This window comes from Notothenia coriiceps, unplaced genomic scaffold, assembly GCF_000735185.1.
Source record: "Notothenia coriiceps isolate Sejong01 unplaced genomic scaffold, NC01 NC01_scaffold00023275, whole genome shotgun sequence".
Lineage (NCBI taxonomy): Eukaryota > Metazoa > Chordata > Actinopteri > Perciformes > Nototheniidae > Notothenia > Notothenia coriiceps.
In genome coordinates, this window is record NW_011355976.1 from 56,732 (window position 1) to 71,026 (window position 14,295).

The window sequence follows — 14,295 nt, forward strand, 5'->3', positions numbered from 1 at the left end:
GTAGAGTCAGAGCAGAGAAATACTAACAAAGAGAAGGAATTTCATATTAAAAGATCTAAACCAAGGAGCATACCCACTTGATTTGTCTCACTTGTTTGTTTTTATATATTCATGCTGCAGGAAGCCTTCAAACAAACACAAATCAAAGAGAAAAGAGAAACAAGATTCAAACCTGCCCATCACAAATGATAAATCTCTCGGTTTTGCTTTCTGTATTGATCATGGGAGACCGGTAAAGATGTCAAATCGACACACACTTCAGTTAAAACAACAGACTGAAAATGTTGAGATTTACAAATACTGGAATGTTACTAGTACTGTAACTCAGTACGTAATTACAATGTTTCCCGACACTTCCACTAGACTACATCTAAGAGGGGAATATTGTACTTTACACTCCATTTCATTTGTCTGACAGCTTTATATATTTTCAATACATTATTCCTTCCCTTGCTATTTTAAATATAAATGGTTTTGATAGATTAAGGAATTATTGGTCCTTTATGTGTTGAGATATTATATTCTTAAACTATATTGACTATTTCACATCAGGTTGAAACAAGAATGTCACAATGTCTTTTGCACTTTTGATACTTTAAGTTCCTCTTGCTATTAATACTTGAATACCTTTACTAAAGCACGTTTTTGAACTCAGGAACCCGACTTGTAGTTGAGTATTTCACTGTGTGATATTAGTACATTTACTAAAAGGATCTGAATATGTTCTCCACCCCTGGATGTTGATGATCCCTGCACACGGCTACACTCCAGTCATCCTCCCGCTGAGCCCTGCTCTGTCATATCAACATAACAACACACACAGACGGGTCAGTGGAACACAGTTAAAGAGCTCCCTCACACTGAAATCACATAACATGACAGGCCTGCTCAGACAATAACATTTCCCTCCACAGAACACATTTCAATTATTGTAATTACCCTCCACTCCACTGCTGATGTCCCCACAGATCACGCCTGATTGTCTGCGTGACAGCAAGAGCTTAGCATGACCGATATCAACGCCACAATAAGCGGTCTGAGCACAGGTTTGATCATTAGAACCACCAATATCAGCGGCCGAGTCATGTTTACGATTAAGTGATCAATCAATTTTACAATCAAATGTTCATTTATATTGCCCAATATCACAAACAAAAATATGCCTCCAGGGGGCTTTACAATCTGTACAGCATAAGACCCTCAATATCCTTAGTCCGATGCAGATAATAAGAAAAAAGATCTAAAAAATAAACTGGAGTTATTGGAGAAACAAATTAAGGAACCCTAGAGAAACCATTATTCACAATTATTCTGACCATAGTGATGTGTATCCTTGAGGTATAACAAACATGTTGATGCTTTTCCTTCACCAAAACACATTATTTTTTATTTTAAATATTTAATTAATTTCCATGTCTGCAATAGCAAACCGTCTTCTTCTTTACTGGCTCTGTTAGCTTAATATTACATTGGTCGCCCTGGTACATCAAGCAGCTAAAAAAAACTAAAAATGGGAACCGTCTCATAAGAACATTGCTCCATAGTGCTGCCATTGCGTAAAAACTCTACAGGGAACTTTGAGGTATCATCCTCATAAAGCAGCACAATCACCCACAAAGGCATACCAACAACTTGAGCTTGAATAGCAATACAAGTATTAAAATCAGCTTTTACATTTCACACAAATTCAAGAGTAAATCCAGGTCAGTCATCTGGAAATATGCTCAAAGTACAATTACAAAATATTTTTGTGGTATGGAGCGGTTGTTTATTTCTTTACATTAAAGCAACTTGAGGTACTCGTGCTTTTGATTGAATGTGGATGGGCTTTTTTTACCGGCTTTCAACATTACCACTGTTCTTACAAAATATATATTCAAATGTTTTACAATAATTGTGTGAATATTTTAAACAGGACAAAAGCATGAAATGTTTCTCTTTCTCTCACAGCTTTGGGAATTTGCAGGCTGTTAGAACTGCTGAATAAATGTGTGCATGTAAAGCGGATCTGAGAGGGTGCAGCCGTCTTTTGATGATGCCCCAGTGACAGCCCAACATTGTATATTCTGATCTCGCTTTAATATGAGGACACACTCTCTCACCTCTGCCTTTTACAAGCTGTGGCGTCTCTATATTCCGCGTTAATAAGATATAAAGTTAGAGTGCTAGCACTCACTCGGTCAACCAGGACAAAAATGATTGGCTTTTAATTTATTGGCCCGTGTCTGTGTGACGTGTGTTTTATGTATCAGTCGATGGATTCCTTATTTGTTGCCTTGGATACCGCTCGAGGAACTGGATGTTCAATGACACTGCGACCGACTGGGACACCTGCCGTTGGGAACACAGGGGCACGAGCTGGATGTTAACTTCCTCGCCTGATATTATTACATTATCCATCTGACAAGCCCATCTCAGGTCATGTGATCAAATTAAAGGGATGGTTCAAATTAGTTTGTAGTGAGGTTGTATGAGATACTCATCCATACACTGTGTTTAACCTTCTGTAGAAGATGGCCAGCACATCCCCAGTAAGGAGAAAGAGAAAGGAATGTCAGCACCAAATCGAAGCTAAGTACTGCTATGGACGGGGGCAGCAGCCAAATGTATTCTTGCCACCGAAAACATGTAATTTCAGTTTATTTGTATGGTATATTTGGAATATTCCATCTCTTTATTTTACTGCCAGACATCCCCCTTTGAAGTCGCTATCTGGCTTTTTATCTGCTATCACCAAAATCACTACTAGCAGATCTATCAGAGTCTTCCTTGGAATTAATAGTTTTAATTTACCCAGCAGAACACGGTAGTTGAATCATGCAACAGAGAACTGTTTGCTAGTTTGTGTTATTGTTTAAAATCACACAATAGTGTATGACAAACTAAAAAAGGAACTGATTGAGGCAGCAGTAGAACAGCAACACCCATGTTCTGTTTTCTGTATTTGTCAATGGTGTCTGGTGGCTTTGAAGAGAGCATAGATCATTGCTTTGGCTATAATACACTTTCCTTCTGCCCCTGTTCACAGCAGTACAATGCTAAGTGCCGTAACTCCTGTCTGCTTCTCCAAACTGTGGACGTGACAACTGCTATCAACTTTATGTATGGTTATACACTGACTATGGGTAAGAAACTCAAACAACCCCACTTCCAAAAAATGATACTTTTAAAGCCCTCTGGTAAGCCACACATACTCAAGTATACAAACTGGTATTAGAGACCATGCAGTGGGGTCACTGCCACCCCCTGCGCTGCCCTACAATACAATAGCCCTGCGTGTCCTGCGCTAGACCCATTGATTTTATTGGGCGACATCAAAGCCAGTTCAGTCCAGCGTCCAGTCTGCCGCGAGGCCTCGGGGTGACACAGGCTGTGACAGGCCTGCCCTTTTGTCAGCAATGTCAGCCAGTACTCTCTGATGAACGCATGCAAACACCAGAGGCAGAAATGAATGCAGGCTCAGGGGCCAAAACACCCAGTAAGGTTTATAAGATAGCTAATTCAGGGGGTAAAAATGGCCCCAATACTGCATCGTTATAACGTGCATATTTAAGGGTATTAGTATTGACATTGGACACGCTGAAGGGTCAGGGGATTATTTCCAAAGGCCTGGGTGAACAACATCAACAACAAAACTGTGGTTTGTGATGCGACACCACACAGCCTGAAGCAGCAGAACATTTTGCGGCCAGATGAAAGAAACCCCACACCAGCCTAAATAAATACAGGTTGCATCGAATAACTCAGCAGTGAAACTATGGAAGAAAGCTGCACACAATTTTTTTGTTTACGGCTTAGACAATTTACTGATAAATGATTGTCATGTATATGGACACTTGATTAATCACATCAGGCATATTTAGTCATATTTATAGTCATAAGTTATTGTTTGGTCTATGAAATCTACAAAAAAGGCCACCGCATTTTCATACAAACATTTTTGGAAGATAATAAATTAGCAAAACTGTTGACTCCAATGCCTCCATGGTAGATCAGACACATCAAACTCGTCTTACTCCCCTCACATGATTTCCTTCTCTGTATTACAGTGAATTGATGTCTTTCCATTCAGCATTAGTAGCTTGCGTAACAGGGCGTTTTCTTTCCCTCTTTCTTCTCTCTCAGCTGCTTAGCACCCAGTAGAGCAGTGGAGGATGGGAGCTCCGACACGGCATGATCTAAAAACCCACTGGCGCTTTAGTGTGCCTCAGCTGGCTTATATAACCCCGTGTGGATGTGCAAACTGCCTTGCTATTGGGAGAGCTCATGGAACACACACACACACACACACACACACACACACACACACACACACACACACACACACACACACACACACACACACACACACACACACACACACAGATATGTGGTGGATGTGTGTGTGTGTGTTAGCATAAGGACAGCAGATCAGAGTGTGTGTTTGATGAAGCAGGGGGGGCATGTTTAACAGAATATTTGTGTGATTTCCACTCGGCACCAAATATGTCCCTCCCCTTCTCTACGCTGTATTATGACATCACCAGTGTGTCCCCTCAATTTTTTTGACCGGCGAGTTCCCCATTGACGTCACTTCCGCTGGGCCCTTCACCTGAAATGACATAATTTCTGTTGCATAACTATCCCCCGCTCTCCCAATTCTGCATGTGAAAGCAGAGGCAGCTTTTTTCTGTCTTTGGCCACCCAGAGGCGCCGTGAAACTCCTCATTATGGAAATACCAGGTTTGTGTCCACGAAAGGGAAATTGGCAGATATAAAAGAATACATCCAGAACCAACCAAGATGTCCTGTGTGACATCTTTATGCACCCTTTTTGAAAACGCTCTGAATCGCCAAGTCTCCCTTTCAATCCAGAGAGAGGACAACAGGAACTAAATGACTCCTGTCATGTAATATTCCGGGTGTGAGGGTGAAGAGAGGCAGAGTGTGAGAGACAGCGATCGAGAGAGGCCTGACCTATATAAGAAGGAGGCTGAAATATTTATGGATGTGAGTGTCCTAATTGGCAAGCCACTGGGAGCACTGCGGCCTTCTCCTCCAATCACAGCCTGTGAAGAGGTTAACACTCACACACACGCATGCAAACGAGCGTCTGTGGTCCCAGGCCCGAGTGAGGCCTCTGCCCCACGACCTTGTCATCCCCAGCTGAGAGACACCTCTTTATAAAGACAGATCTGCCTTAGCCAGTGCTCTGGCATTGTTAGAATCATTACCAGAGCTGTTATCATAACCGTCCTCTCTGGCACATATGGACGGGAACAACCGCTCAGAGCGCTAAGTCAAACACAGCCTAATTGGCTGGGCTTAATCTCCAGCACTGTCACGCACTGCTCTGCTCTCTGAGAGGCCTCAATTACTGTCCCTGCTGATGGAGACGAGGAGACGGACACTTTTTGACTTCTAGTTTAAAACCACTGCAGGCTAGAGCAGGGTGCGGGAGGAACAGAGAAGGAGGATGAGGAGGAGGGGTGTCCCACATCAGGGGTCAGCAAGGAGTTGGCAACTAATGTGGCAAATAATCACATTTAATAAAGAAATCCATTTACTTCACCAATTGTATACATCAAGTTGAGATTTTAGGTGTTGGCAAGTTCTAAAAAAAAAAAAAGTATAAAGCCTTTAGTGACGGCATACTTGCTCTTCCCCAGGGTAATTTTTGCAAAATGACAGAGGGCAAAGGGCCAGTTAATAAACAAACATACATCATCTTTACTCAATTAATGTTAACCGATTAAACAACTTATTATACTGGGACTTTGAGTGATGACTGGAATACGCTATTTAGAAGAAATATTACAATCTTAAATGTGTCCATATAAACGTAGAAATATTGATATGATCCACCAACAAATGTGGACTAATGCTCTCCAAAAAGTTTCGCTATCAAAGCTGATTGCCAAAACATGTCCTCACAACAAAGAGGACAGCAAAACGGAAGAATTTCAGTAATTATCCCAAAAAAAGTTTATTTCAAATACATAAATCTCAATTTTAAGTATTTGTACCTGATTATTATCTGTATTACTGAAAGATACACATTGCTGGAACAGAGCTATAACCATAGAAACGTGTCGTTGCTACACTGTGTCTAAATGTCTCCATCACATTAACTGGCCAATCAGAAGAGAGTAATGAGCAAACGATAGTGTACAGTACATCACAAGCTCAGAGTCATTGTTGTGATTTTTAGGATTAGCAGGCAAATGAGCTCGACAAGCATCTCTGTCTTGCTTGCACAAAGGGAAAGAGAGCAGAAATCAATGGGCTGTGTTTACAGGGTACACAGCCGACTGTAACACTGCACGTTATGTTACACACAGCCAAGCAGTAAAAACAGACGAGCTGCTTGGAGAAAGCAGAGACAGCCATGACACACGGGCCAAAGGCAGTTCTACTAGCACTGTGCTGCAGTCTGAGACAGAGCAAAGGAAAGTGGGACAGATTTAAAAAAATATTCAAAATATCTTGCATTGGGGTGAAAAGCGTGGAGTGATTTATTGTAATGTTTAAACACTTGAACAGAAAAATACTGTCAATCTAATTTGTGAACAGGGTTTCTGCGTGTGAAAATAGGGAATACTCAAAAATACTCACGTAAGAAGTACTCGGATGTGTCCGCTTGGTAATCTGTTTCCTCAGGAAAGTGGTCTATCTGTTTACACATCCCTTTTAAGTTTCCTGTGGAGAGAAACAGAAACACAGTTCAGTTGAGTTCATACAAGAAGACATGAACTACTAGACAAACAGCCAAGATGCAAAACCTTTTAGTATCTCACAAAACATTTTTTCCAAAGCACAATTCCTCTGATGTGATGAACATTTGAAAAACGTTCTCGAAATATCTAGTATCTCAAAATAATAACATCATTTCTCAAAAGAATGACATCATCATGCTATTTTGAGATACTATGTTGTGTGTTTAAAATGCTAAGTCATTATTTTGAGAAAGTTTATTATAATAATGACTTATATAGGATGTGTTTTAGTCTTATTTTTGTCTCTACTGGGCTTCCATACTTTTGTTTTTCTTTAATTGTCATCAAAGATAGTGTCAAAACTGTTTTCATAGAGGACTCTTTTTGTCTGGTTATGGTTCTCATAGTGACTCTTCAGAAAGCAGACCTGAGCACCCGGCAGCAGGTGGCGGCTTGTAAACAAGAGCAGCGCAGCTGGTGCGACCTGGAGCCGCTCCAACTGCTGTGCACGGAAACCTTGTCTCTTAATGCTCGTTCATTTGGCTGACACCTCGCCGTCCGGCTACTTTGTCCATCCAGGAAGCTGCATGCCGACTTCCCTTTCTCTCCCAATTCCCCCTGTCTGCCCTCTACTATTTGCAGCCTCTCAGTATAGTTTTGGCATTGATGAGGTCAATCAAGGTGGCGTGGCGGGGGAGGCGCCCATAAGGCGTCCATTACGGCGACCTGCTGCTGCTTTGAGAAGGCAGATGCCTGGGCGTTTGATTGGACCAGATTAGCGTTTCATTAACTTCTTCATCGCCTCTCCCTCCAGTGTCCCTCTAATTAGGTGAACAGGTGTTGGTTACCATGGTGCCAGGTGTTGACGAGGAGGTTTTGGCAGTGAGGCATGATGGGCACAGCAGGGTGCGGTTATTACTTTGTGAACGGCCCACAAACAGCGGAAAGAGGGGGGACCCCCTGGTGTTGACCACTCAGACATTAGAGAGAGTGTCACCTGGAAAAAAGGGCCATCAAAGCGGCCTCGATCCGCTCTCACACCTGCGTACAGTTTTTGTGTCGCAGCTACCCGCGGTTATGCAGCCGCCGCCATCTGTTCAGAGACTCAGCTCAGGACGTACGTGGACAGATGTTTGTTTTGATTGTCTCAATGTCATTTCCACAGTTTCCATCCAAATGGGGCAAAATATTTAATGGAAATGTGCATTTTAGTTGCATGTATGAATTTCACAGAGTTACAATCTCCTTATTTGGTGAACACTCGAGGATATTGAAAAAGGGGTTAAAAGGATTTGGAACAGATTTCAAAGGGTGGGAAACCAGTCCATGATTTTTCTATATCTTGATCGTAAGAACGCAAACATCAGAAGATTGAGTCAAGTTGCAGGAAAAAAATAGTGGCAATTTTAGGGACTTGGGATCTCTAAATGGTGTGTGGATAGAGCGTTGGTGTTCGGATCAAGGTAGCACAGGTTCAAACCCCACTGCAGTCAGCATGTCGTTGTGTCCCTGGGCAAGACACTTCACCCCAAATTGCTCCTGTGGGGATTGCCCACAGTAAGTCGCTTTGGATAAAAGCGTCTAATAAATAACATGTAATGTCATAATAAGACTTATTGACGTATTGCAAAAGACATTAAACAAGCACTCCTGATGTTGCCATAATTCCACAAGCGTATCCAGTTGTTCTACTTTCATCATGGCTTGGGAATAAGTACGCTTCCCAACCATTTGTTGTTGCCGGTTTCTTGTCAAATTTCCATCGCTGTAACTTTGTTTCTTAACCCCTCAGACTGCATGACCATTTGGGTCACACTTGTCGATCAGAGGGCTAATTTGACCTTAAAATATGACCAAATGTCTTCTTATATCAGGCCAGCATTACCAATCCATAAAGATCTACTGTAGAAGTTGTAGAAGTCGAGGTCAAAGCCAAATTCAAAAACGTCAGGTTGTGCCTGTGCCGGTAGGATACATAGAGGTAGGGCAGGGAACAGAAAGCTTTTGAAGGACAGAGAGGGTATGGTGTGGAAGGGGGAATACTTCAAGTTTGAGTGTCACAGTTCAGGCCTCAGTAATTGCTGAGCCATGAAAAAGCCCTCCAGAGTTTAACGGACCTGCATAGTTTTGAACTCAGATATATGATGTAAAGCTCCTCTTTCAGCAGCGGACTGGAGATTAGAGAATTGGGCCCGTTCCAATCAGCTGGAAGGTTGATCTCTGTTAACTAACGCGGTAGCATAAAGCTCAAAGTAATCCTCAGAAGCTTTAGTGGAGATGCTCGGCAGCTAGCTGTAGCACGCCAGCTTTCAGATTTGAGCTGTTGCATACTGTAGGTGTAACCCCGCCACCTCCTGCAACTACTCCCCCAGGCTGCTGCTGGAAATAACAATATGTTCAACATGCCTGCTTAAATAAGCTCTAAATAAGTTGTATTTCCAGGAGGGGAGAACGCCTGTGTGCCGCCTTTCAGAGCATATTTCACTGAAAGATGACTTGTGTTTACATACGACTACGTTGCACTCTGCCAGTGGAGCTGTCTGAGCAAACTAGCAGCAGCAGTAGCAACCCACAGAGCACCATGTGTGTGTCTTAACAACGTTATCAAGTGGGTGTAAGATTTTGTTTGCAGCTGGCCGTCCCATCCGCAGATTTGTAATAGCAGCTGTGGAGAGTGGCCTATTGGGGGAACCACTTCAATTAGCGTGCTGAAAGATTGATGTGACACTTAACCGCTCCAAACGGTCCTTTTCTTGTAAGACATGTAAACTCAGCAGGCTGGTAAATGTTTTATAATGGCATTTTCATTTCAGAGACCTCCCCACGTGAGTGTGAGCGCAGGGCCGAGGCGTGGAGAGAGCTGTCTGGCCATTACGAGCTTTGGCAGGGGGACGGCTGCTGAATGGAAAGGTGTTGCCGGAGGCTCAGGTGTGTAGTGGGTCAAAACACTTATCACATAAAGAGAAACACCTGTATTCACTGAGCAACACTTTCAGCACTGGATTACTAAGAAGGCATCAGGTGTCTAAAATCACAAGCAAACTGTGACTTGCTTTTTTTCAGTTTCAAATGTACCTGAATTAAACTGGACAAAAGGGCAAGGTAGCAACATTCAAAAGTGATTTAAAGATCCCAAATGATTTGTAAGGGTCTCTCAATATATCTAAGGATTAGGGCTGCTCAATTAATCGTATTTTAATCGCGATTACGATTGTGGCTTGCAACGATTACGAAAACAACGTAATCGAAATAAAACGATAATTTTTTTATTATTATTATTATTATTTTTTTTTATAATTGTTGTTGTTGTTGGTTTTTCAGTTGAATTATACTTAAAGTTCAGGGTAATCAACTGTTAAAAACATAATGTTCAATTTATTTTTCTCCAATAAATGGATGTTTTCAAAGTCAATGAATAATTGCATTTAATAATCGCAATTACAATTATTGACCCAAATAATCGAGATTATGATTTTTGCCATAATCGAGCAGCCCTACCAAGGATATTAAGACATTTCCCTAAAAAGCGCAAACATCATGCCTCATCATGGCAGTGCCAGAGAAAAAGTCACACTTTCCCAAAAGTCAGTAGGATTCATCCTCTAAGGATCATCTGTACAAAAAGTTAATAACAATTTGTCAGATAGTAGTTTAGAAATACCAAATATTTCACTTTGGACCAAAGGGGTGGAGAGAACAACCAACCATTGTATGACGCTTCATTGGAAATGGTGGTGAAAGCATACTGATCATACATTTTGGAATAAAAACTGGCTTTTTATGTTGGCCTGAGAGGAAAAAGTAGATTGCAGCTAAGTAGGAAGGTAATACTGTGAGTTTTGAATATTAATATGCAAGAAGGCAAAGGTTTTGTGAATTTTTCGGCATTTAATTCTCTAAAGATAAACAATATGACATGAAGAATTAACTAACAAGGTGGAAACACGTTTTCCCTGACTTTGAGGGCGGTGAGTCAAGCCTATTTGTGTAGCCTTTAATCACTGTTAGAGTCTCGAAGGGCTTCAGATAATTAAGCCAAACACAACAAATGAAAAATGAAACCCCTCCAAACTCGACACCCTCGTTGAGATCAAGGTTTAAGGATTTTGCTGAAACCCAGATGGTGAGTGTTGCATGCTCAGCCCGACTGATGTGGTAATCATTTATAGAGCCGCCATTGAAGGTGGAGGTTGTCTGAGATCTCCTGCTGAGATCACCAAGCCCTATTGGACCCTCGTGTTGGATCAGGCTATGTGTATGAGCTTGTGTTCAAGAGGAGGATGTGTGCTTTTCAAGATTTACTCAATCAGCCCCGTCATCGCTGGCCACTGTGCCCCCCATATGAGCTACGGTATGTGCTAACCCCGTGCCCCCTGCGTCCCCTCACGTCCTCTGCAGCCATAAAGCACTTCATTACCATCAAGCCTGGAGAGAAAGAGAAGCACTCAAGAGTGGAGTGCAGTATATAGAAGGGGGTTGTTGTGGAGAAAAGAAAAAGGGGAGGGTGGTGGGTGGATGTAGATTTATAGAGGCTTCGGGTCCACTCCTGAGGGACCCGGGGTTTATCCGGTCAGCTTCAAGCCCATTTTCACAAACACACAACCACGAGGTAAGGTTTCTCCTGGCTCCATGACGTCGCTGCTGTTTTGCTCTTTAGTCATGCTTTAAAAAAAAGAACCTTTCCTTTCTCTGGGCTGAGGGTCATGTGTATGTGCAGGGCTTTGGAGCCGCTCCAGCTGAGGCAGAGCCCGGCACAATGTGGAAGCATTCCAGTATTTAGGTATTGGCTGGTAAAAAAAGTTTGTTATGCGGGTGAGAAGGTTTTTATTATGGTAGTGATACTAAAGCACAGCCTTTGGCTCCTGGTTATCAGACAGGAAGAAGGAACATAAACCCTTTTGTTCTCTTTTCCAAGATGGAAATATCTGGCCTGGTTAAGGGTATGATCAATGTTTTTGTGATTTTGTTGCCTAAACCTTTCTGCGACATGATACTAGCTGACGTTCTTGTTATAAGGTGCAAACCTTCTAGTCAAGATACACCAAAGGCCACTTAACCTGTAATACATGTTGAGAATGAGATCCCAATAATGTGAGAATGCTTTTTAATCAGCAGAATTATAGTAACAGATGGTCGCTGTCCCTGGTCCTGACACTCAAAGGAATATCGCCTCATTATGCAGACCCGTCCAATGTGTTTACCTTTATTAAATGATGTGCAAATGACGCCAGGGTGGTACAAGATAACCACACTCACCTAAACACACATTTGGAAACTTCTGTAACTCTCTAAAACTGCCAATCATGTCCACCTAACACAGCTGTTGGAGTGTGTTGGTAAGTGCAGGGTTTTTGGTGTGTACAACCAATTCTAACAGAAAACCTTTAAGAAAAGATTGTTGAAAATGTGTGGTGTTATCTCCATGTTAAAACAATTATCATGTCTCCCCCCTCTCTCTATGACAGTCAGGTTGTTTAGAATGATGATCCCCTGTCAGTAAGACACTAGTTCTAGTTTCAGCTTGCCCTGATTATCACTCTCCATTAGGCTACAGTAAATAAATAAATGCAAATGCAGCATAAAGTCTCCTATTCAATATTGAGACAAGGCAAAGCTTTCCGAATTACAAAGTGAATTTAAAGAATGTAAACATTGTTACTGGAAATAAAGTTATGTCAATTTTAAATGTGCATGATGGCCATCCACCAATCAAACCTTTAACCCAAAGGAAACTGAACTACGACCTTGGATGAAAATACTTTAAATAACAAAAAAAGAAGGCTGGACCGGAATTCAAAAGGAGTAGCCATGGATTTAAATATACAACACATAATAACCAAATCAAATACAAGCATGGATTACTGACAGATTTTTGGAAATAATCTAAATCTGGCGTAACCTTTCCACATATGCTGCTATTGCACTTGTGCGGACACTGTCACAGTCCCTTGTCTCCACATTGTATTCACATTGGCTCTCATCACACTGCCCATAATCTTCAGGTAGGAGAAGTGTCGGAGCCGGACGGATCCTTCCTGGACGCCCGAGGAGAGAGATCTCCCGGTCGGCCTGCCCACGCACAAATCCCTCAAAACAGCGAATCAAACATGATCACAGCTGCCACAGCGATGCAGACAGAGACAAAGGTTTGATGAGACACAAACACGGAGGAGGTGCATGATGGGAGGGGGAGGGTGCAGGGGGGTCAGGTGGACTCTTGACTGAGTAGGAGGTGCCGTTTAAAAAGAGTTAGAGAGAGAGAGAGATGTAAGCCCACTTCTGATTTGTCAGTGGGCGGCATTCTCAAAAACTTTCCAGGCAGCCACCGAGTGCGTCAGCATCCAGAAACCCCCCTGCTCCCCTCCCCCACATCCTCCTCCTCCATCCTCAGTCCCTACGGCAGCCGTTGCCATGTGGACATCAGAACCGTTCTCTTCGGTTGCCATGGATATAGCTATCTGGGATAGGAGAGGAACACATGAGGTGTCTCTAACCCCTGGACACACAGCGGCTTCAGTGACACAGCAGGCAGCGTTAGTCAGCTGCTGTTACAGAACCAGACAGCACTGCTGGTATGTAACTCCACTCACTCAAGGACTGTACACGTACCTTGGTAAAACAATTGTTTTTATTACTTATCTCCTGCTACTTTATATTTTGACTTCACCACATTTCAGCGGTGAATATTATACGATTCCCTCATTCAATTGAATTTGCAGGCCAGGGGGTACGTGAGATTTATTTTATGTTAATGAAAAAAAAACATAATTAATGCATTTAAACAAACTACTAATAGTAGATGAACTACTTTTCAAAGGTTTACAGTAATTCTGGATAATAAAATGGGAAAAATAAACGGGGTGCTCTCTTTTCCTCTCCCTCTCCTGACAGCCCGTCAGTCTCGTGCAGCTCGCTGAACCTGTAATAAGTGACCCGACAGTAAAGAATAAATATATTTATAACTAGTTTAGCTAGTTCCAGAGTAGATGAACTAGCTACAGTAAGTTTGTTAGGTCTAACTCTTTCTCTCTCTCTTGCGTCCGGTTATACTTCACTCGCATTTATGTCCAAATCTATCAGATCTAGCTAGTTCTAGTTAATTATATGACTGCCTGCTTATCAATGGACCTAAACAATAAGCGTTGCTTGGCAACGACGTGTGGCCGTAAAGTATAGCGCAGCATTATGCATATGTTTATATGAGGGGTCAAAATCCCATGCTCATAAAATGCTCATATACTTTTTTCTCTTCATTCCCCACGCCCCAAAATAAATAAATAAATATACGAATTTTAGGAAAAGTAACAAAGTTTAAGCAGTGTGGGTTTTATATTAACAGAGTTACACATATTTCAAAATGCGAAGTGTAATAACTGCAGTTTGCCTCCCTGTCAGAATGACAAAGATCCTCAGTGAAGCACAAGCCCATGTTTCTCACTACATTGTAAGTACAACTTATTAAAAAGATCAGTTCAATGCAACTAATGTCGTCTTAGTGTTATTGCATGATGTTAAAATTGGTTTGCCATGAATTAAGTGATGGATTGTAAACATTTGAAATTTAGCATTTAAGTTTTTCTCAGTTACAATGTTGATGTTT

At 41.9% G+C, this 14,295-nt stretch overlaps 1 protein-coding gene across 1 annotated transcript in view; it reads left to right on the forward strand.

The window, feature by feature from the left end:
• The first annotated feature begins 7,544 nt into the window (after nt 1–7,544).
• Nucleotides 7,545–14,295, forward strand: part of cacng2a (calcium channel, voltage-dependent, gamma subunit 2a) — a 10,792-nt gene continuing 4,041 nt past the window's right edge. Inside the window, exon 1 of the mRNA XM_010781495.1 lies at nt 7,545–7,812. Coding sequence (XP_010779797.1) covers nt 7,545–7,812 — 268 coding nt within the window. The remainder of the gene's footprint in view (nt 7,813–14,295) is intronic.